Source organism: Mus musculus, chromosome 3, assembly GCF_000001635.26.
Source record: "Mus musculus strain C57BL/6J chromosome 3, GRCm38.p6 C57BL/6J".
NCBI classification, from domain to species: Eukaryota; Metazoa; Chordata; class Mammalia; order Rodentia; family Muridae; genus Mus; species Mus musculus.
The window spans coordinates 15,821,250-15,846,184 of record NC_000069.6 but is presented as its reverse complement, the minus strand read 5'-3'; the positions used below and the strand labels follow the sequence as shown (position 1 = coordinate 15,846,184).

The 24,935-nt window shown below is 37.6% G+C and overlaps 1 protein-coding gene across 4 annotated transcripts in view; it reads left to right on the top strand.

The window, feature by feature from the left end:
- The window catches only part of Sirpb1c (signal-regulatory protein beta 1C), a 53,384-nt gene that overhangs the window by 2,346 nt on the left and 26,103 nt on the right, over positions 1 to 24,935 (top strand). Inside the window, exons 2-4 of one of the 4 annotated variants that reach the window (NM_001173459.2) lie at positions 7,220 to 7,576; positions 12,942 to 13,259; positions 13,723 to 14,037. In NM_001173459.2, coding sequence (NP_001166930.1) covers positions 7,220 to 7,576; positions 12,942 to 13,259; positions 13,723 to 14,037 — 990 coding nt within the window. Of the gene's footprint in view, positions 1 to 7,219; positions 7,577 to 7,621; positions 7,769 to 12,561; positions 12,774 to 12,941; positions 13,260 to 13,722; positions 14,038 to 24,935 lie in introns of those variants that run through there. The other 3 variants (XM_006535371.1, XM_006535373.4, XM_006535372.4) reach the window with 3 other exon arrangements.

The window sequence follows — 24,935 nt, the reverse complement described above, 5'->3', positions numbered from 1 at the left end:
AGCTTTTAATCACTTGTAGGTTTGGTAAAGATTTTTCCCAATATTTCCAATCTTTTATCAGATGTAGGGTTGGTTAAGATTCTTCCCAATCTAGGTTGCCATTTGTCCTATTGAAAGTGTCTTTTGCCTTACAGAAGCTTTTCAATTTTTGTGAGATCTCATTTGTCAATATTTGATCTTAGAGCCTGAGCCATTAATATTCTGTTCAGGAATTGTTCTCTGGTGCTTATGTATTTGAGGCTCTTTCCTACTTTCTCTTTGATGAGATTCAGTTTATCTGTTTTTTGTTGTTGTTGTTTTGTTTTGTTTTGTTTTGTTTTGTTTGAAAGAAAATGAATTTAATAAAGGTGTTATACAAAAGATAATAAAATGTGCATGCATGTGGCTTACTCTCTGTGATAATTACTAGACGAATGTATTCTTTATTGTTCACAGATACAGTCAGATTTTTATTAGATATTTTCTTTATTTATGTTTCAAATGTTATCCCATTTCCCAGTCATCCCCCACCAGAAACCCCCTGTTCTATACCCTTCCCCCTGCTTCTATGTTCGTGTTCCCCAATCCACACACTCTTTCCCATTTTCCTGCCGTCAAATTCCCCTACATTGGGGCCTCAAGCCTTCATAGTAGCAAGGGTCTCTCCTCCCACTGGTGCCAGACAAGGCCATCCTCTGCTACATATGTGGCTGAAGCCATGGGACCATGTGTACTCCTTGGTTGATGGTTTATTTCCTGGGAGCTCTGGTTGGTTGATATTGTGGTTCTTCCTAATGAGTTGCAAACCACTTCAGCTCCTTCAGTTTTTTCTCTAACTCCTCTATTGAGGACCCCATTCCAATGGTTGGCTGTGAACATTCGCCTCTGTATTTCTTAGGCTCTGGCAGAGCCCCTCTATAGAGACAGCTATATCAGGCTACTGTCAGCAAGCACTTCTTGGCATCCACAAAAGTGTCTGGGTTTGGTGAGTTCATATGGGATGGATCTCCAGGTGGAGAATTCATTGGATGACCTTTTTGCTTCAGTCTCTGCTACATACTTTGTCTCTGTTTTTGCTAATATGGGCATTTTTTCCCCTTTCTAAGGACTGAAGCACTCACACTTCTTCTTGAGCTTCATGTGGTCTATGAATTATATTTTGGGTATTTGAGCCTTTGGGCTAATATCCAGTTATCAGTGAGTGAATACCATATGTGGTCTTTTGTGATTGGGTTACCTCACTCAGAATGATAATTTCTAGTTCTATCCATTTACTTAAGAATTTCATGAAGTCATTATTTTAATAACTGAGTAGTAATGCATTGTGTAAATTTACTTTATTTTCTGGATCCATTCCTCTGTTGAAGGATGTCTGGGTTCTTTCCAGCTTCTAGCTATTGTAAATAAGGATTCTTTGAACTTAGTGAAGTATGTACCTTGTTATATTGTGGCGAATATTTTGGGTACATGCCCAGGAGTGGTATAGCTGGGTCCTCAGGTAGTACTATGCCCAATATTTTGAGGAACTACCAAAATGATTTCCAGAGTGGTTGTACCAGCTTGCAATCCTACCAGTAATGGAGGAATATTCCTCTTTCTCCACATCCTTGTCAGCATCTGCTGTTACCTGAGTTGTTGATCTTAGCCGTTTTGACTGGTGTGAAGTGGATTCTCAGGGAATTTTCATTTCCCATATGACTAAGGATATTGAACATTTCTTTAGGTGCTTCTTAGCATTTCAATATTACTCAGTTGAAAATTCTTTGTTTAGCTCTCTACTCCATTGTTAATAGGGGTATTTGATTCTCTGGAGTCCACCTTCTTGAGTTCTTTGTACGTATTGGATATTAGCCCTCTATTGGATTTAGGATTTGTAAAGATATTTTTCCAATCTGTTGGTTGCCATTTTGTCCTATTAACAGTGTCCTTTGACTGACTTTTAATCAAAGGTTACCAAAAAAGATAAGGAAGGACACATCATACTCCTCAAAGGACAAATCTGCCAAAATGAACTCTCAATTCTGAACATCTATGCTATAAATGCAAGGGCACCAACATTCATAAAAATAACTTCACTAAAGCTCAAAGGACACATTGCATCTTACATAATAATAGTGGGAGACTTCAACACCCTACTTTCACCAATGGATCATGGAAACAAACTAATCAGAGACACAGTGAAACTGACAGAAGTTAAGTTATGAAATAAATGGATTTAACAAATATTTATAGAACATTTGGTCCTAAAACAAATATATATATATATATATATATATATATATATATATATATATATCCTCTTCTCAGCACCTCATGGTTCCTTCTACTAGATTGATCATATAATCGGTCACAGAACGGGCCTCAACAGATACAAGAAGATTGAAATAATACCATGCATCCTATCTGATAACCACAGACTAAAGCTGATCTTCAATAGCAACAAAAACAATAGAAAGCCCACATAGATGTGGAAGCTGATCAACACTCTACTCAGTGATAACTTGGTCATGGATGAAATAAAGAAAGATGTTAAAGGCTTTCTACAATTTAATGACAATGAAGGCACATCATACCAAAACTTATGGGGCACAATGAAAACAGTGGTAAGAGGAACCTTCATAGTTCTAAGTGCCTCCAAAAAGAAACTGGAGAGAGCCATACAATAGCAGCTTAACAGCACCACTGAAAGCTCTAGAACAAAAGGAAGCAAATATACCCAAGAGGAGTAGACTGGAGGAAATAATCAAACTCAAGGCTGAAATCAACCAAATAGAAACAAAAAGAATTATACAAAGAATCAACAAAACCAGGAGCTAGTTCTTTGTGAAAAACTACAAAATAGATGAACCATTAGCCTGACAGACTGAAGTGCACAGTGATAGTATCCAAATTAATTAAATCAGAAATGAAAAGGGAGACAGAACAACGGAAATTAAGTAAGTTCAAAAAATCATCCCAAAAACCTATACTCAACAAAACTGGAAAATCTGGATGAAATGGACATTTTTCTAGATGGATATCAGGTGCCAAAGTTAAATCAGGATCAGATAAACCATCTACACAGTCCCATAACCCCTAATAAAATACACACAGTCATTAAAAGTCTCCCACCCCCACACCCCCAAAAATCCCAGGCCCAATTTGTTTTAGTCCAGATTTCTATCAGACCTTCAAAAAACACCTAATACCAATACTCTTCAAACTTCCACAGAATAGAAACAGAAGGAACAATACCCTATTCGTTCTATGAAGCCACAATTATCCTTATACCTAAACCACACAAAGACCCAACAAAGAAAGAGAACGTCAGATCTATTTCCTTTATGAATATCAATGCAAAAATATTCAATAAAATTCTCCCAAACTGAATCCAAGAACACATCAAAATGATCATTCACCACAATCAAATAGGCTTCATCCCAGGAGTGCAGGTATGGTTCAATATACAGAAATCCATTACCATAATCAACTACATAAACAAACTCAAAGGAAAAAAAAACTACATGATCACTTCGTTAGATGCTGAGAAAGCATTTGAGAAAATTCAACATCCCTTTATGTTAAAAGTCTTGGAAAGATCAGGAATTTAAGCCCACACCTAAACACGGTAAAAGCAATATAGAACAAGCCAGTAGCCAACATCAAACTAAATGGTGAGAAACTTAAAACAATACCACTAAAATCAGGGACTAGACAAGGCTGCCCACTCTCTCCCTATCTGTTCAATATAGTACTGAAAGCCCTAGCCAGACAACAAAGGGACGGCAAAGAGATACCAATTGGAAAGGAAGTGGCTGTATATAAAATTAGTTCAAACCAATTAGTAGCCTTCCTCTACACAAAGGATAAACAGGATGAGAAAAGAAAATAGGGAAAGACACCCTTCACAATAGTCATAAATAGTATAAAATACCTTGGTATGGCTTTAACCAAGTAAGTGAAAGATCTGTATGACAAGAACTTCAAGTCTCTGAAGAAAGAAATCGAAGAAGATCTCAGAAGATGGAAACATCTCCCATGCTCATGAACTGGCAGGATTAATATAGTAAAAATGGCCATTTTGTGGAAAACTGTCTACAGATTCAATGCAATCACCATTACAATTCCTACTCAATTCTTCATAGAGTTAGAAAGAGCAATTCTCAAATTCATTTGGCATAACAAAAAACCCAGGATAGTGAAAATTAGACTTAACAATAAAAGTTTATTTTGTTTTAAATTGAAGTCCTTGATCAACTTGGACTTGAACTTTGTACAGTGAGATAAGTATGGATCAATTTATACTCTGCTACACATGGATTGCCACTTAGCTAGCAGAACTTGTCTCTTTTCCTAGTGGCTGGTTTTGGTGTCTTCATCAAAGATTAAGCGACCATAGGTGTGTGTGGCCCAAATGATTCAGAGAGCAGGCATGATTGGTGGGAAAAGGGAAGCTTATCTGTGTGGTTAATGATCTGGAGGTCTGTTGACAGTGAGGGGAGAGGTGGCAGATGAATGGAGGTCTCCCTGAAATACCAACTTGTCATTACAGCTTGGCTTAGAACAGAGGGCTCAGCAAGCAGTGAATATGGAACTGTAAAGGGAAGCTTACCTATATGGCTCAGGACCTGCATTTCTGATGAAGGCAGTGTGAGAGATGGATGCAGAATGGAGGTTCCCCTGGTATTCCAAGTTGTTCAGGACCTATGATCATTTGTGTTATGATTTAGTGTGTTGAAATATTCAGGGATTGGTGTAGTAGACTAGCCCTTCTTTTTACTTAGCTCGTGGGTCTTTGGATTTTAGCATGATTATAATTTATTTTACAGCTAACACCGACTTATAAGTGAGTACATATTATGCAATCATTTTAGGTCTAGGTTACCATAATCAGGATTTTTTTTTGTTAGTTTCATCCATTCCATTTCATCCATTTATTTTCTCTTTAAGGATATCTATCATTTTCATAAAGTTGGATTTATGATCATTTTTTTATGCTTTAGCAATATTGGAATATTTATGGATTGGTATAGTAAGAAACCTGGACTCTGGTTATGCCTTGTATTATCATGGCTGTTGTTGATTATGTTCTTACACTTGCATCTCTGGATTTAGAATGAATATCACTCTAGGAGCAGATTTCTTACTTTGTTGTTGTTGGATAGTGATTTGTTCCTTGCTTTTCTTTCCTTGTTAGTCTTCTGTTTTTTGTAGTCTATATTCCTTGTACCCAACATGACCTTTGGTTCAGCAGGAAATCTCAGTAGAGATGGAGGCTAGATTTCTGGTAGTTAGCATGACATTTGTTCCATGTTTTTCTTCTGTGTGATATGGCCTATACATAAGAATACACTATCCATCTATGTATAGATGAGTTATGGCAACAGGGAGCTGTTAGAAGATGAAGTATCAGAAGCTTGGGACTTTTTACGCTGAATAGAAGTTGTTGGTGGATTCAGATGACAGGTGGGGATCATATCTTTTCTTCAGTGTGTAGCCTACACCCAGATAGCCATTGTCTGTCCTAATAGGGGAAGATTCATGGCAGGGGAGAGCGGAGAGCAGGAGGTATCTGTGGCTTAGGCCATGACTTCCAAACTGAGAGAGTAGGAGGGTTAATATATCAGATATGACTTTTACTTCTTCTAGCTATCATGGCCTTCAACTGAGCAATGAATATCTACATTAATAACAGGAGTGTGGGGCTATGGGATGGTGGGGAAATATAACTGTGTGTTGGTGCCAAGAGCCAGCTTACCCTGGAATGATTTAAAGTGGGACACATCATTGGATATAAAGGCAGTTTTGAAGACTGGTTGTTTCTGGCCTTTTCTCACCCTAATTATACTGGATTGTTGCATATAACTTCTAAAAAATTCTAAAACTTTTCTTGCTTACTCTGTGTTTAAAACCCACTGGCTTGGACAATTAATACCTGCTTTCTAGCAGTTCAGAATTAAGTGAAATTTTATTGCTATTGCTTTCTTCCAGGTCCAGGCAGGTGGAAGCCTCTATGGCTAAGCTGGTTAACTCTTTGTGAACCAGAAAGAAAGGAAAGGAAAGGAAGTAAAATCCTTTCAACAGGCAAATGTGGAGATATATATATACCCACACTCTGGCTGGGCTTGACTGTGCCACAATCAGCTCCACAAGCATTCACACATGCTTATATGCATACATTTACTTTCACACATACATATAGACAAAGAGACATATACATTTGGATGGATGGATGGATGGATGCATGGACAGACAGATGGATGGACAAATGGATGGGTGGATTGATAGATGGAGGGATGGTTGAAGGGTTGGATGAGGCAGAACTTCCTAAGGCAAACCATCTAACAACATATTGAAGCATAGGCAAAGTGATGGTCAAGGTGTCAAAAGTTTCAGTCATTTAGTTCTGAAAGGAGGGATTATGAGGCTCAGATTGCAAGTGGGGATCTTACCTCTTCTGACTTGTGTGCTGTGTACATAAGGAGTAAATCTCTGTCCTAATAGGGAAGAGTACAGTATAAAAATGTGGCAGGGTCAGTGTGTACGGGAAGGTGTCAGTGGCTAGGGACATGGCTTCCAAACCAAGAGAGTGGCATGTTCAGTCTGTAGGTAGGGTGCTTATATTTTGTGGAAGGTATGGCCAGAACCTGTACAGTGAATGTTCACCTGAGTAGTGGAACTGTGGACAGGGGGAAAGTAAAGTATGTCAGGAGGTTTAGTTTTGTGTTAGGTGTGAGATTGTTTCTTTGGGCTCTAAATCAAGGAAGTGGGAATTGAAGGGTTCAGATAGTGGATGAGAGCAAGTTATTAGAACCTATCTATGACACTATCACTCTACCGGATACAGCAAATGCTATCATAAGGATTTTGTAATCAAATGTATAAGTCACTATACTTAAATACTTAAATTTATATCTGTTTGGTGTAAAAGAGTCACATAATCGCATTCAACACTATTGTAACAGAATTTCCCTAGACCACATTCACAGAAAAGGAAACAGAAGCAAATACTGGATGAAGCATGATAAATCTTAACAAAATTAGGGCTTCAATTAGAATCTTTCCAAGTTGCAAGTATCTGTTATTCAATTTTCTCTTCTGTACTACGATCCTGTATTAAAATACACAAGTTAGAAGAACTATGCTCATGTACCTGCTGAGCTCTAGTGAGTAACAGGTTTTTTTCTTTTTTTCTTTAATTATAAACTTGAGGAACCTGTGGTTCTACATCAAGATGAAAACTAACTGATGTTTTTTGCAGGAGCAGCTATGAGAGAGCTGAAGGTGATCCAACCTGTTAAATCATTTTTTGTTGGTGCTGGAGGGTCAGCCACTCTGAACTGCACAGTGACATCCCTCCTCCCTGTGGGGCCCATAAGGTGGTTCAAGGGTGTAGGACAAAGTCGACTCTTGATATACTCGTTCACAGGAGAACGCTTCCCCCGAATAACAAATGTTTCAGATGTTACAAAGAGAAGCAACCTGGACTTTTCCATCCGTATCAGTAATGTCACTCCTGCTGATTCGGGTACCTACTACTGTGTGAAGTTCCAGAGAGGACCATCAGAGCCTGACATGGAGATTCAGTCTGGAGGTGGCACTGAGTTGTCAGTATTTGGTAAGTACTACATTTTCCTTTCATCCTTCATTTCTCCTACAGGTCCGAAGGCTCTAATACTCTGTGAAAAAGTAAGAAACATGTGTAGAAAGGACCCTAATATACATAGGTTTACTTTATCATAACTCTGGACCAAAGAACCTGAGAAGAAGTGTGGACGTGCTATGTGCTAGAGGTTTCCCCTTTCAGGAAGTGAGTGTAAATTCATACATTTCTCTTCCTGCTCCAAGAAACTTATATTTCTCACTCTATCTCAGATTTGTAGTCATCTTTTGTCAGTTCTATTATAATGTGTACTCGTGTGATTCTCTCTGAGTTCATATCAAAGGAATTAGTTCACAATGTTCAATTTATACTTTTATTTTTTCAAACTAGCAGTATGTAAGACACTATTTTTTCAATAATATGCCCACATTCCAAATTATTTATTTTCTTCCCAGTTTTTGACTATTGTCCCTGAACTGCTGACTAATAATGTTACTGTTTCCATTTCTATATTTGTATTTTTTTCATAAAATGCTCAAATCCTCTGTATACCTTGTAAGTTTAATGTGTAAGTTAACATATATTTGGTTACTGCTTCCAGGTGTTCTTATTTTGCTATCTAGACACTTCACTTTCTTTATGGCTTTTCCTATGTTCCCTTTGCTCTTTTCATATTTTAAATGAAGATTGTATAGTTCTGGACAAGTAGCATAGGGTAATAAATTCAGTACAGGACAGTCTTTCCTGATCATCAAAGCCCAGGGAAGAAGAATTGTCAGAGTTGTGAGACTCAGAGTGACTCAGTAAACTAGGTGCAGTGATGAGAAGACAGATGATATAGGAGAGTACCCTCGAGAGACCAAACCATGTTCAAAGACAGAAACTCAGAAACTGGCCCACCTGGACATTAGGTATATGTGAATCCATGTTCTTTACCTTGACTCACCAAAGTTGAACTTCTGAACCACACAGGATAAAATGATAAATATCTGTTGTGTGAAATCACAAACTTTATAGGAAACTATTATATCAAAGATAAAATTAATATAACTCAGGGTCCAGAGAGGTGATTCTTGGATTAATTAAGCTCCTGCTCTTCAAGAGGACATATTTTATTACATATAATGTGATATAGAAATATATTATATTTTAATTCCTAAATTTAAACAAAGTTCTTATTTACTTTTTGGATGACATTATTCAACCATAAAATCTTAAGCATATCATATATGTGATGGCCAGTTGAGGCTCCATATTCCCCTTATTACTAATTTTGACATCTTGACTAGGGTCATCCCTCCTGATTATTGGACATTTCCATTGATAGGATTCAACTTCATCTCCCAAATGCACCCCCTATTCTAGTCTTTATCCCAATATACACCTCCCTTTATCTACCACCACATGATCCCTTCTGTTTATATACTCACCCACCCCACCAAATGTCTCCTGCATCTATTCTATTACCCAACCTTAGGGAGATTTAAGAATCTCCCCTTGAGCCCTCCTTTCTACTTAGCCTAACTAGTTATTTGGGACTTGGGACTGTCAGAGACTATTTTGTATAAGAGACCTATTCTCACAGGCACTGAAGGATTGAGCCAATGTTGACTCCCTGTGTTTCTCCCTGGAGAAGTCTCCATGTGGATCATATTCAATCACAAGATTAGGCAGCCAGGCCCTCACATTGAATTTTCTGATAGATACATGAATGCTTCTATCTAGGTCTTGATCCTGAGAATTTTACAGCATGAAAGACAATCACACTATCCATCCCAGTCCTGTTAGAGAAGTGAGACCTGTATGTCAATGCTCTGTCCATGATCACATATCCAGTTAGTATTGAGATCTGTCAAGGAATCCACCTTTCATTCCTGGCCAACCTCTTTCTGTTCAAATAAGAGGCACCATCTCCACTTAGGTGCCTGATTCACAAGAGATGTTGAGTCAGAATTCATGAGCCTAACCCCCAATTCTATTCATCACCACCTCCAAAATTTCAAGCTTTTCCTCAAACTCAGATTCTAATATGCAGTAACTATCAGAAAGCTTCACACATGTTAACAATACTCTCATCCCATATTATTCCTTATGAGAAACAATAGTGCAGCAGCAAGAGACAGCATATTTAAGATGGTAGGCCATGAATATTCCATTTATGTTTGCTACAAAAACAGTAGTTAGTCATTAATAGTTTGCATCCACACAGGTCCAGAGTGGACTTATTCTTATATTCACTACCCTGGCCATAAAAAAAAAATGTCCTATTGAGGAGGGCTGTGGCACTTGAGAGTGTATCATTTTATAAAGATGTTACCGTTTCTCCACTAAGGTGTGGTGTAGCAAATCTTATCACAACACTTCAGTGAAGAGAGACAAGGAAAATGGGTTCACCAGGAATTCATACATAGCATAAACAAGGGCAATAATGTTCTAGGAAATGCAAAGTAGAGGAAACCCCAACCAGCAAGAAACTGATGTAAAGTACAGTCCAGAGCTTCTTGAGATCCTAGCTTCATGTGTATATGTTATAATGATGCTTCATTAGTTATAATGATGCTCTTAATGATAAGGTTGGATAACAATCAGCAACTGCTGTATACTGTGTGTCTGTTATGTGATTTTCTCCATAATCATGTTCTATAAAAATAAGGTCATCTCTTCGCTTTAGAGAAGACTCGGTAGTTCAGAGAAAAACCTGACATGTAAACAGGTAAAGAAGAGGCAAGTGTTGATGGCAATCCCTACCTCATAGAGTTACACAAAATAGATGCTTTTCTTCCTACATATATATTCTCAGGGCAGCATCCATAAAACAGAGCTGCCAATTGTTTCCAGTATTGAAAATATAAAGAAGAAATAAATCAGAATATGCAGGACTCTCGGTTCCCAGGAACAAAGGTCTCTTTCTGCCCAGAGCTACCGAGAGTAGGGATTTCGCCGAGAAATCCTCAAGTTGGATTTATAAAGTAGAAATAGAGATAGGGAAAATGGAATGTCCAAGATCACATGACCCATTAGTAGCACAGTTACAGTGATGAAATATTTCCTAACAGTCAACAGTTTCTCTAAGTATGTTGTATGACTTCACTCCTTCATAGGAGCAAGTCTATATTCTGTGCTAGCAGGGGAAAGAATGTGCTGAAGATCTTGTCCTGGATAAATGTCAGAGACTAGCAGTGCTGGGATGCTATACAGGCTGATGCTGGACATTCACTGTTTCTCTGGGTAGACATAGCACCCTCAAAATGGGAATAGGTACCCTCATTCTACAGAAGGAAAACAAAGGATAAGTTTCATTAAGTTGTCCAAGGTTTAACAGTCATAATATACTAACTGTATTTTTACATGTTGTTGTGTTGATTGATATACAGAGGCCCCTCTTTCCCTCTGAAGGATTTGTGATCATCATCATGCTACAGATTAAAATACTGAGGCTGAAAAAAAACTTGTCTTTTATTACCATTGTATCTCAGAGATCATTTTCTGTGACTTCACCTTCATTTCCCAAAAGAAAGCTGTTGTTCTCCACTGAAGCCATCTCACTGACATCGCTCTATTTCTTTATGTCTTCCTCCTGGCTGAGGTTTTTAATCCAGTTTTTATGTAAGGATATTAGGAACAGTATCAGCTCAAGTCCTTATCAAAACCTACCTATCATCCAAAAGAAAATTTATTTTCCCAGAGTAATAGAGGTCAGTGGATAAGAGACAAAAACAGAAGAGAGAGGATGGCAGAGAAAAGGAAAACAAAGCAGGGAGAGAGGAGTCTTTGTCCCAGATAAGGAAGGACTGCATCTAGGTAGAGAGGAGACAGATGTGACACACAGAAGAACGGCAATTAATATAGGTAAAATTGGAAATACTGTGTTATGATGAAGTGTTTAATTTTAATTGGGAATATTAATTTCATGAGCCAAAAAGGGAGGTTTAATTGCCAGACTTCAATACCTTGATAGCTGGACCTTGGTAATCAGACTCAGGAGCAGGAAGTGGACAAATAAGGAAACAGACCTTGGTTTCTAGCTTTAGTATGTAATCTAACGGCTTTTGATAAGTTAGAGGGTATAAGGAGAAGGGCAAGGTCTGTCAGAGCCATGCTCAAATGGACCAGAGTCCCATCAAAGGGGATGTTTATATGTATTAGTTAAAGATCAGGATTTAGTTAATCACCTGGTGAGTGTGAGATGAATTTTGACTTTAGCCTGTGTAACATCTCCACCCACATATACTCTGATCTTAATCATACCAAAGATTTGGTTACTAGAATCTTGGCAGTATCAGATTAGCCAGAAACTCCCAATAATTTGTGACTGGCTATACTCCCTCAATCTTGTAGGAACATTAGTTGTGGCGAGATTTAGATATACCGACTTCAGAAAGCACTTGTTTATCTTCCTGTCTGGCTGGTCATTTAATAAGGAATCATATATGTACAAATACAATTGTGTATAATTGTCAAATGAAGCCTGCTATTCATAATAACCACAGCATAAGACATCTACAAAGCCTAGTGTCTTCCTCCCAACAATCAAATTCTATGTGTGATTTTAAGACTAGAGATTATTTCTATCTGATCAATGGGCTTGCATCTATTTTCCTTGTGATTGCCAATTTGAAAGGGAATTAAACCTGGCTTCATTGATGGAGGGCGATCTCTGATTTTTACTTCAGACTAAGTACAACTGAAACCTATAAATGGACATGCAGATGGTTAGACTCTCAATTTTAAATTCATTTCTTAGCAGAGAGAACACATAAGGCAGATGGGTACAAAGAAAAGAAAGGAAGGAAAGGAAGGAAGGAAGAAGGGAGGGAGGGAGGAAGGGAGGGAGGAAGGAAGGAAGGAAGGAAGGAAGGAAGGAAGGAAGGAAGGAAGGAAGTGAAAAATAAAAATAACTAGAGGAAATGAGGAAGGGTTCCAGCTTTGTGGCAATACTATTATATGTGTAATTTTCTAGCTTACAATAATTGTAAATCTAGGAACATTTACCTTAGATTGTAGAGGATTCATGAGGCCAGCAGGAATAAGTGATATGAAATTTGAAATACATTTGTAATTACCTTCCTTGGCCCAGGCAAATTGCACCTGGGTTTGCCCTTCTTTGTGTTATCTTCTGGAGACACAGAACATTGTATAGCAGAGAAGGATCTGGACAAACCTGGGGCAAAACATTGAGGATGAAGACTTAATGTCTGCTGCTTGGACACAGGTATGACATGGGAGACCAGCAGGTTCCTAGTTGCCTGGTAACAACAATCCTGACAGTAAACAACAATGTTTAATAATTAATGGATAATATCTAGGAAGGTTCTTCACAATGTTATGTCATCAGTGGTGGCTATCAAAATGACATCTTTGTTTATATGCTGCTTTATAGCTAAACCATCTTCACCTATGGTCTCCGGTCCTGCAGCCAGAGCTGTCCCTCAGCAGACAGTGGCCTTTACATGCAGATCCCATGGATTCTTTCCGCGGAACCTCACGCTGAAGTGGTTCAAGAATGGAAATGAGATCTCTCACTTGGAAACTTCTGTGGAACCCGAAGAAACAAGTGTCTCCTATAGAGTTTCCAGCACAGTCCAGGTGGTGTTGGAACCTAGGGATGTCCGCTCTCAGATCATCTGTGAAGTGGATCATGTCACTTTAGATCGAGCCCCTCTCAGAGGGATTGCTCACATCTCTGAGTTCATTCAAGGTAGATGTTTCTGAATCCTAGCTCAGTAGCATACCTAGTCAGAATTGTTTGTTCATAATTCCTAGCAAGCACTGTTATATACTACCTAGATGGATGGGGGTTGGTGGTGGTCACAGAGTATGATCACTACATAATAGGAGTTGTACTTATTTTTACAGAAGAAATTAAACCTATACTAATTATGGACCACATATATCATGCACAGAACCTCTAGACATTTAGTTTTTCCTAGTGTACCCAATAATTCTTCTTATAAATGTTACCTCTTCATATCCTCACCCCACCACAGCCTGAGTGCCTGTGTGAGAAGAGCTGTACTTATGTTTGCCTTCCTCTGAACAAAACACACATTCTGTATACATAATGCATTTGCAACAGAGGTGGATCCTTAACATTCAGCTCTTCTTTGGAGAATGTCTGTGCCTAGGTTCCATCTATCTCAGGTTCTTTCTGTACTTTTCAGTTCCACCCACCCTGGAGATCAGCCAGCAGCCAACAATGGTATGGAATGTGATAATTGTCACCTGCCAAATACAGAAGTTCTATCCTCCAAGGTTTCAGGTGACCTGGTTAGAGAATGGAAATATATCCCGGAGAGAAGTACCTTTTACACTTATAGTAAACAAGGATGGAACTTACAACTGGATCAGCTGTCTCTTGGTGAACATATCTGCCCTTGAGGAGAACATGGTAGTGACATGCCAGGTTGAGCATGATGGACAAGCAGAAGTCATTGAAACCCATACTGTGGTGGTCACTGAACATCAGAGAGTGAAAGGTACTGCTACCAAGTCTGGTGAGGTCTTCACCCCACCATTATGTCTAAATGTAAATTGGGCTTCATTTTTTATGTATAAGGTAACATTCTTGATTATTGTAGCATTATCCTGACAACTATAAAGTAAAATGTTAACGTCATATTTCATTCCCAACTTCTCACACGTCTCACATATCTTTCCACTAATAGATTAAATAATTAAGAATGGAAGGTATCATCAAATTCCAGTATCTTGCCCCTTCCCTGTTTTACCTAACATTTGTGAACATCCTTATGTTCATGTGTTTCCTTTACCATATCTTTACTGACTCCATTACATTTTAGATATTTCCTAAATATAGTGTCCTAATGGAGTGAAATTTCAACAGGCCACCTGACAACCTGTTTGTGCACACACACACACACACACACACAGTATGTGATCTGGACTAATGAAATAAAGGAAAATCAAATATCCATTGGAGCACTGCTATCACTAGGGTATAAGGAAAATTTGCTAGTAAAGTATTTCTTTTCAACTTGTTACGATGCTAGCAGTTAGTTTGCATTTGATTGGCACCCATTTATGTGAATATCTTTTTCCTTCTCTTAAAACAACAAAAATAGATCCTCAACTCCAGTGACTTTTGAAAAAGTCATGTTCCTTGGCATACACCCCTTGCTGTGAGCTCATTGGCTGGATAAACACTGGGTCGCCTAATTATCTATGAATATGCCAGTTAAAAATGTAAAGGTTAGAAAGCATCAATCCTGAGATTGAGAACTCTATCCAAGCTATATAACAGACCCCTCTGTTGCCTCTGTCATGTGTGCTCATACAGTGCAAATATAGTCCACAGTGTGTGCTCAGGTAAATCATGATATTTTCATTCAAAATATACATTCAATAAAATTAACTGTAGTTCCCAACAATGATCTGAAGTTGACTCTATTTTGAAATTTGTCTCAAATTATTTTTATACTCTATTTTGCACACAAAAATTAGGGTTTTTTTTTTCATCCTTAAATTCTCATCAGCTTTTCCTGTTAATCTATTTAGAGCTCAAAAAAATATATTTCTATGTGTTAAAAGGATGAAATCAATTTTTCCTAATGTTTCTAAAAAGTCATATGAGTCATCTGATAATGGGTATATTGTTGAATGTAATATTTCATGGAGAATGTTATCCATTTTATTTCTGAAATCAATTTCCCTTAAGGTTTATAAGAAGTCATATTACTCATACAATATCGGGTGTATTGTTTAATGTGGTACTTCTGAAGAATTTTTTGCATTTTTCTGAATTTTTAAACTTCTGCACTAGAATTTGTCAAAAGATTTTATTGACATTTATTTTTTATGCATTTTACTGGATGTTTTCTTTATTTACATTTCAAATATTATCTCCTTTTCAGTTTCCTTCCCCAAAACCCACTGTCCCATTCCCTGTCCCTGTGCTTCTATGAGGGTGTTCCCCCACTCTCCCATACACTCCTGCCTCCCCGCCCTGACATTCCCTTACAGAGGTGCATTCAGCCTTCTTAGGACCAAGGGTCTCTCCTCCCATTGATGCTCAACAAGGCCATCCTCTGCTACATATGAGGCTGGAACCATGAGTCCCTCCATGTGTACTCTTTGGTTGGTAGTTCAGTCTCTGGGAGCTCTGGTGGGGTCTGGTTGGTATATGTTGTTCTTTCAGTGCAGTTGTAAACCACTTCAGCTCCTTCAGTCCTTTCGCTAAAGCCTCCATTGATGACCATGTCCTCAGTCCAATGGTTGGCTGTGAACATCTGCCTCTGCATTTGTCAGTCTCTGGTAAAGCCTCACAAGAGACAGCAATATCAGACTCCAGTCAGCAAGCACTTGTTGGCATCTGCAGTATTGTCTGGGTTTAGCTTCATGTGATCTGTGAGCTGTATCTTGAATATTCTAAGAGTTTTGTCTATTATGCACTTATCAGTGAGTTCATACCATGTGTCTTCTTTTGTGATTAGGTTACCTCATTCAGGATGATATCTCAAGTTCCATGCATTTGCCTGAGAATTTCATGAAGTTATTGTTTTTAATAGTTGAGTAGTATTCCCTTGTGTAAATGTACCACATTTTCTGTATCCATTCTTCTGTTGAAAGACATCTAGGTTGTTTCCAGCTTATATTATATTATAAAATATATTGTATAATAATATATATTAATATAATAATGTATTATAAAATAATATATATTTGTCAGATATATTATATTAGCATATATATATATGCTATGAACATAGTGGAGCATGTATCCTTATTACATATTGGAACATCTTCTGGGTATATGCCCAGGAGTGGTATAGCTTGGTCCTCAGGTAGTACTATTTCCAATTTTCTGAGGAACTGCCAGACTGGTTTCCAGAATGGTTGTACCAGCTTACAATCCCACCAACAATACAGGAGTTTTCCCCTTTTTCATCCTCACCAGCATCTGCTTTCGTGTGAATTTTTGAACTTAGCCATTCTGACTGGTGTGAGGTGAAATCTTACGATCATTTTGATTTGCATTTCCATGATGACTAAGGATGTTGAACATATCTTTAGTTAGCACAACTTAAGAATAACTTTTCTTCCTTGATCTCAAGCTATAAATTCTATTCTGTTGATGTGAATTTTTTATTCTTTAGACTTTGTTGCTACTCTAAAGATATTATTTCCTGTGTTCTGTTAACTCCTATTTTAGCTTGACCTTCTTTGTTTCCTTGAGGTGGGAGGCATCCATTTCAGTGTTTGATGCAAAAGAATTACCATTCTTTGTGTTAACTATTGCATTATAGTTTAATATAAACAATCATACCCAGTGTAGCCATTGGTTTTGTGATCATAAACACCACTATATCAGTAGTCAGAACTGAACTAAAAATTAGAATATATATTCTTCTATTTAAAGGTACTCTCCAGACCACAATAACTGGAGAGAATCTGAAGAATGTTCTCTATGGTAGATATAGAAATTAAGATTATTCTGGACGACTGTGGATAACAACAGATATATTAAACAGATAGTCTAACCAAGATAAAAAGGTGATCACATTGCAGGAACCTCAAAAGACATTACTACTACTCAGAGATATGGGATGGACTCTGAGAATTATTTCAGAGTGAAAAGGAGGGAAAAGGCAATAGAATTTATATTATAACTCTGATACATGAAGTTGGGTGTCTGTTTCTTCTTATGGGCCCATCAAGGTAATTTGAATTTCCTTGTCTGTCATTTCAGACAAGGATATAGTTTCATGTCTGTTGCTATGATAAAATATCCTGACCACAAGAAACACAAGAGATGAAAGGTTTTGTTTAAATTACAATTGCAAGTTACATATGGAAAGTAAGGCAGGAATTCATACATCCAATCTACAGTCAAGAGCATTGAGATAGAATACACCCAACATTTCTGTTTGTTGCCTGATGTTCACCTACATTTCTTCACTGATTTTATGCAGTGTGGGGCCCAGAGTCTAATGAAATGAAGGCAGTTACATTAAGAATGAATTTACCATATCAGTTAACAATCAAGACAATCCTCCACAAACCTACCAACAGGCTAACACAATTTTACCAAGTCCTTAACTGCAAAGTTCTTACTAGGTAATTGTAGGTTGTGTCAAGTTAACATATACAACTATCAGATGCTGTTCTATGAACTTGGGCAAGTAAGAAATCATACCTCTGACCTTCTATATTCCATACCCCAGGTATTAGGATTATAACCCAAATTATGTGTATTGTTGGGTGTGGCTTGTTGGGATTGAGCTGAGGGCCGCTAATATGTTGTGAAAACACTGCACCCAATGAACTATGCAACCATCCTGTTTCTTTTCTTAAAAACAAACTTTAATCTTTGATTGACTTCAAAATTAAAATTAGATTCTCATGAGCAACAGAAAGATTTTAGATGGCATCTATACTAGGGTGGCCATGGACTACATGATAGTTGAGATTCTAAATCATGAAGTCTTTACTCTTGCATTCTTATGTGTACAATTTTCATCTTTTTCTTGCATGTTTTCCAGCAAGCATTTCCATCAGGCTGTTTTATACTTCACTAGGATTCTTTTATTCCCCCAACTCTGAAATTTTCCAGGATGCTCATATCTAAATAAGGCAGCATGTCAACTCTCTTCCTTTCCATTTACCATCCTCTTTCATGTATATGCCCTGTTCACAGCTTTCCCTGAGTACTTGAGAGACTGAAAACCTCTTGGTCTAAGGGCAATCTCTCAGGGATCATCCAAAATACTACCAAGTAGAAGCATTTCTGGATCATGCTAACCTTGTAACTCTCCCTAGGGATCAGTTCTCCTAGCATAGTGGGAACTATAGTCCCTGACCCACAGGATTCTGAAAATCAAGAATTTAACAGTTGACAGAGATTCACAACTCTCTCCTCAAAGAAGACAAGAAGTGTTTCATGATGAATTCAACTATCAGTGACCATGAAACAGTAACACAGATTGGATCACATAAAAGCCCACTGAGTGGAAGCAGTTTATATATATATATATATTGTGTAGTAATAGAAGAAAGCAAGCCATTAATCAAGACTCTCTTTAAATTAATTGGTAAAAACTTGGAAGAGGTTGGTTATCACATAGAGAAATCTGGTAGAGATTTAAGTCCTAAATATCTGGATTGACATTAGTAATCTGCTAAATTAATACATTCCAAAGAAAAATTTCTCCAAGTACATTCCAGATGATTCACCTAAATTGTCACAAAGCTGTTTGGTCAGGGACAAAGGAGGATAATATATGGCTATTAAGAGTCATAAATATGATAGAAAATAATTTGTTCTGGGTCTGCAACCTGCCAGAATTTATTCAAGTTCTAAAGATCCAACCATGCTTGTTTTTTATAGCACTGGAGCTAATTATATTTGATGTTAATTCCATTCTCCTGTGAGTGGCTGAAAACAAGGAATAAGTCAGCACTCAGGTGATTTCCTATAAACCTGCTTGCTATCTTTGTAAAATAAATGAGAACTGATGATTGGGCAGATAAAAGGGAAGGAGGAGCCGGAGGTGAGGGGGAGAGAAGAAGGAGAAAAGCTGAGCAGAAGCAAATGGCCTGGAGAAACTGCAAGTTCTAAGGGGTCTCACAAGCTGTGGAAGGTGGTAGTGTAGTGGTAGATTTGCCCAATCTAGGCGCACAGCATGTAATTATATTAACTGTGTTGTGTTTTCATTGCCGGAGCATATTTGGGTTGGAGATATTTACCGCAACACATCCTCCTTGCAAAAGTTTCAGTTTGATGGTTCATCTACTTTGTGTAAAATTTATTTGAAAAATATAGTGCTATAATGAACCCGCACACCTATGGTCACTTGATCTTCGACAAGGGAGCTAAAACCATCCAGTGGAAGAAAGACAGCATTTTCAAAAATTGGTGCTGGCACAACTGGTTGTTATCAAACCACACATTGCACCTCACACAATAGTAATGGGAGACTTCAACACACCACTCTCATCAATTTATTTTTTTTTAATTATTCCCTTTACATCCCACTTGCTGCCCCCTTGCAGTCATTTCCTCTCACAATCCTTCTCCCATCTCCTTCTCCTCTAAGTGGATGGAGGTCCCTCTAGTAATCCTTTATCACAAAGGCATGTCCAGTCTATAAAATGCTATGCAGTTCTTTTCCCACTGTGGACAGACAAGGCAGTGCAGCTGGAAGAACATATCCAATGTTAGTGCAACAACTTTTGGTACAGGCCTGTCACAGTAGTTAGAGACCAACAAGAAGTCCAAGCTGCACATCTGTGACTTGTGTGCAGGAAGGCCTAAGTGTAGCAGTTTATGTTCTTTGGTGGCTCAAACCCTGAGAACCCCAAGAGTCCAGATTAGTTGACACTATTATTGTCCTGTGGAGTTCCCATCCCTTTCAGGGCCCACAATGTTTCCTACTTAATACTAGGAATAATACTATTCTTATTCTTTTATACGAATACCAAAACTCCATCTGCTATTCATTGGCGGGTGTCTTGTATGTGTTTGAGCCAGCTGCTGGGTGGAGCCACTTAGAGGGCAACATGCTCCTGTCTGCACACATAACAATATCATTGTAGGGTTAGGAATTGGTGCTTGCTCATGGGATGGGTCTCAACCTGGACAGCTTATTGGATAGCTATTTCCTCAGTCTCTTTTCCATTCCCAGTTCCTGCATTTCTTGGAGACAGGAAAGATTTTAGATTGGGAGTTTTGTGGGTGGATTGGTGCTTCTATCACTCCACTGGGTTTACTGTCTGGCTACAGATGGTGGCCTCTTTTGATTCCACAACCCCAATGTAGTGAGTAATAAGCAAGGTCAACCCCATTGATTCTTGGATGCTTCCCTTATTTCAGGTCTCTGTCTCATCATAGAGATCTTCTCACCTGCTGACCACTATCAGTTGCAGATTTCCAATAATTTTCACGGCCATCTAGCCATCTCTCCTATGCTTTCACACCTGATCCCGATTCCCTTACACAACTCAGCAAATCTGTCTTCTCCATCTGCCTCTTATGACTATTTTATTATCCCTTCTACGTGAGATTCAAGATTTCTCGGTAGTGTCTTCTGTATTGTTTAGCTTATTTGGGTCTGTGGAGTATAGCATGGTACCTGGATTTTATAACTAATATCCACATATAAGTGAGTACATACCATACCTGTCCATTTGGGACTGGGTTACCTCACTCGGGATGATATTCTCAAGTTTCATCCAATTGCCTACACAATTCATGATGTATTTGTTTTTCTTTTTTCTTTTTTTTGATATTAAATTTTACTTTTTACCGTTTATATATCTTTTTAAAATAAAATTAAAGGCCATGTACATTTTCATTGTTTCTTCTATGTAACCACAGTGCCATAGCTGGTTATTACAATTGTAAAAATTCAGTTAAATTCGTTACTACTAAATTACATATACATTAAATTGGTTAAAAACTATGTTTTACCCTAGTTATCCTAATAAATTTTGATGGTCACCACCATTAATGGTTGCCAGATTAGTTCATATTTATGTTTCTTATTTCAAAGTTTCATATCTAAATTAAAATTATGTATTTTGCTCCAAATTTAAATAGTTACTTTCATGATATTACAGAAAATATTTTCACACAATAATTTGAGTATTTCAGTGCCTACAGATATACATACTAAGATATTCTAATTATATCTTAACAATTTTAATCCTAATTTCTTCACTGGACATGCCAAGGATTTTATTGTGAAGTTCATTTTGAGTTTAGTATGCATTTTAAAATCACGTATGATGATGTGACAAGTTGTTCCATGTCTTTATTTTTGTTTTATTTTCTCTAGCTTATTCAAAGTTATAATAGCACTAAAATGAAAGCTTGTATTAGATAAATGAATGATATCTGGATAGCAATGTTCACAGCCTATATTTGCTTTATTTTCACAAGTTTTCTTTGATTTTTAAAAGAATTTTGTTTCAGTTTTTAATATATTTTATTCTTTTTTATTAAATATTTCCTTTATTTACATTTCAAATGTTATCCACTTTCCTAGTTTCCTCTCCAAAAAAACCCCCTATCTCCTCCCTCCTCCCCTGCTCACCAACCCACCCATTCCTGCTTTCTAGCCCTGGCATTCTCCTATACTGGGTCATAGAACCTTCACAGGACAAAGGGCCTGGCCTCTCTTTCCATTGATGACTGACTAAGCCATCTGCTATACATGCAGCTAGAACAATGGTACTGGTTAGTTCATATTTTTTTTCCTCCTATGGGGCTGTAAACCCCTTCAACTCCTTGGGTACATTCTCTAGCTCCTTCATTGGGGAACCAGTTCTCCATCCAATGGATGTCTGTGAGCATCCACTTCTGTATTTGTTAGGCACTGGCAGAGACTCTCAGGAAAAAGCTTTATCAGGCTCCTGTCAGCAAGCACTTGGTGGCATCCACAATAGTGTCTGGGATTGATTGTTGTTTATGGGATAGATCTCCAGGTGGGCTATTTCTGCATGGTCATTCCTTCAGTCTCTGCTCCAAACTTTGTCTCTGTAACTCCTTACATGGGTATTTTGTTCCCCATTCTAAGAAGGATCGAAGTGTTCACACTTTGGTCTTCCTTTTTCTTGAGTATCATGTGTTTTGTGAATTGTATCTTGGGTATTCTGAGCTAGGGGATTGATATCCATTTTTCAATGAGTGTATATCATGTGTGTTCTTTTGTGATTGGGTTACCTTACTTAGGATGATATCCTCCAGGTCCATCTATTTGTCTAAGAAATTCATAAATTCATTGTTTTTAATAGCTGAGTCATACTGCATTGCGTAAATGTACCATATTTTTTGTATCAATTCTTTCTGGAGGGACATCTGGTTTCTTTCCATCGTCTGGCTCTTATAAATAAGTTTGATATAAACATGGTGGAGTGTGTGTCCTTATTACAAACTGGAACATCGTCTGGGTATATGCCCAGGAGAGGTATCGTTGGATCTTCCAGTACTATGATGCCCAGTTTTTTTTGAGGAGCTGCCAGACTGATTTCCAGACTGATTATACCAGCTTGCAATCTGACCAGCAATGAAGGAATGATCCTCTATCTCCACAACCTTGCTAGCATATGCTTTCATCTGAATTTTTGACCTTAGCCATTCTGACTGGTGTGAGGTAGAATCTCAGGGTTGTTTTGATTTGCATTTCTCTGATGATTAAGGATGTTGAACATTTTTTTTAGGTGCTTCTCATCCATTCAGTATTCCTCAGTTGAGAATTCTTTGTTTAGCTCTGTACCCTATTTTTAATAGGGTTATTTGGTTTTCTGGAGTCTAACTTCTTCAGTTTTTGTATAAATTCTATATTAGCCATCTATCAGATTTAGGATTGGTAAAGATCTTTTCCCATTCTGTTGGTGGCCTTTTTGAATTATTTACAGTGATTTTTGCCTTACAGAAGTTTGCAATTTTATGAGGTCCGATTTGTTGATTCTTGATCTTACAGCACAGGGAACTGGTGTTCTGTTCAGGAATTTTTCCCCTGTGGCCATATCTTTGAGGCTTTCCCCCACTTTCTCCTCTATGAGTTTCAGTGTGTCTGGTTTTATGTGCAGTTCCTTGATGCATGTAGACGTGAGCTTTGTACAAGGATATAAGAATGGATCAATTTGCATTCTTCTACAAGATAACCTCCAGTTGAGCTAGCACCATTTGTTAAAAATGCTTTCTTTTTTCCACTGGATTGTTTTATACCTTTGTTAAAGATCACAGTGAACACAGGTGTGTGCGTTCATATCTGAGTCTTCAATTCTATTCTACTGATCCACCTGTTTGTCACTGAACCAGTATCATGATGTTTTTTATCACAATTGCTCTGTAGAACAGCTTGAGGTCAGGCATGGTGATTCCACGAGAGGTTCTTTTATTGTTGAGAAAAATTTTTGCTATCCTAGGAGTTTTGTTATTCCAGATGAATTTTCAAATTGCCCTTTCTCACTCTGTGAAGTATTGAGTTGGAATTTTGTTGGGGATTGCATTGAGTCTGTAGATTGTTTTCAGCAAGATATGCATATTTTACTATATTAATCCTGACACTCCATGAGCTTGGAAGAACTTTCCCTCTTCTGAGTTCTTTGACTTCTTTCTTCAGAGACTTGAATTTCTTATCATACAGATTTTTCACTTGCCTAGTTAAAGTCACACCAAGATATTTTATATTGTTAGTGACTGTTGTGGAGGGTGTTGTTTCCCTAATTTCTTTCTCAGCCTGTTTATCCTTTCTGTAGAGAAAGGGCACTGAATTGTTTGAGTTAATTTTTTATCCAGCTACATCACCGAAGTTGTTTATCAGGTTTAGGAGGTGGATTTTTTGGGGTCACTTATGTATGCTATCATATCATCTGCAACTAGTGATATTTTGATGACTTCTTCCTAATTTGTATCCCTCTGATAATTTTTTGTTGTCTAATTGCTCTGGAAGGACTTCAAGTACTATATTAAATGGGTAGGGAGAGAGTGGACAGCTTTATCTAGTCCCTGATTTTAGTGGTATTGATTCAATTTCTGCTCCATTTAGTTTGATATTGGAGACTAGTGTGCTGTTTATTGTGTTTATTAAGTTTAGGTATGGACCTTGAATTCTTGATCTTTCTAAGACTTTTATTCTGAATGGGTGTTTGATTTTGTCAAATGCTTTCTCAGCATCTAAGGAGATGATCATGTGGTTTTGTCTTTGAGTTTGCTTATATAGTGGATTATACTGATGGATTTCCATATGTTGAATCATCCCTGTATCCCTGGTATGAAGCATACTTGATCATGATGGATGATTTGATTTGTTTTGATGTGTTATTGGATTCAGATTGCAGAAAATCTATTGAGTATTTTTGCATCAATATTCATATGAGAAATTGGTCTGAAGATCTCTTTCTTTGTTGGGTCTTTGTGTGGTTTAGGTATTAGAGTCAATGTGGCTTCATAGAACAAATTTTGTAGAGTAGCTTCTGTTTCTATTTTGTGGAACAGTTTGAGGAGTATTGGAATTAGGTCTTCTTTGAAGCACTAATAGAACTTTGTACTAAATCCTTCTATTTCTGGGCTTTATTTGGTTGGGAGAATATTAATGACTGTTTCTATTTCTTTAGGTGATATGGGACTGTTTAGATCATTAATTTAATCCTGATTTAACTTTGGTACCTGTTATCTATCTAGAAAATTGTCCATTCCATCCATGTTTTCCAGTTTTGTTCAGTTTTTGAAGTAGGATCTGATCTTTTTTTTATTTCCTCCAATTTTGTTGTTATGTCACCCAATTCATTTCTGATTTTGTCAATTATAATACTGTCCCTGTACCATTTAGTTAGCCTGGCTAACAGTTTATCTATCTTGTTGATTTTCTCAAAGAACCAGCTCCTAGTTTGGTTAATTCTTTGTATGGTT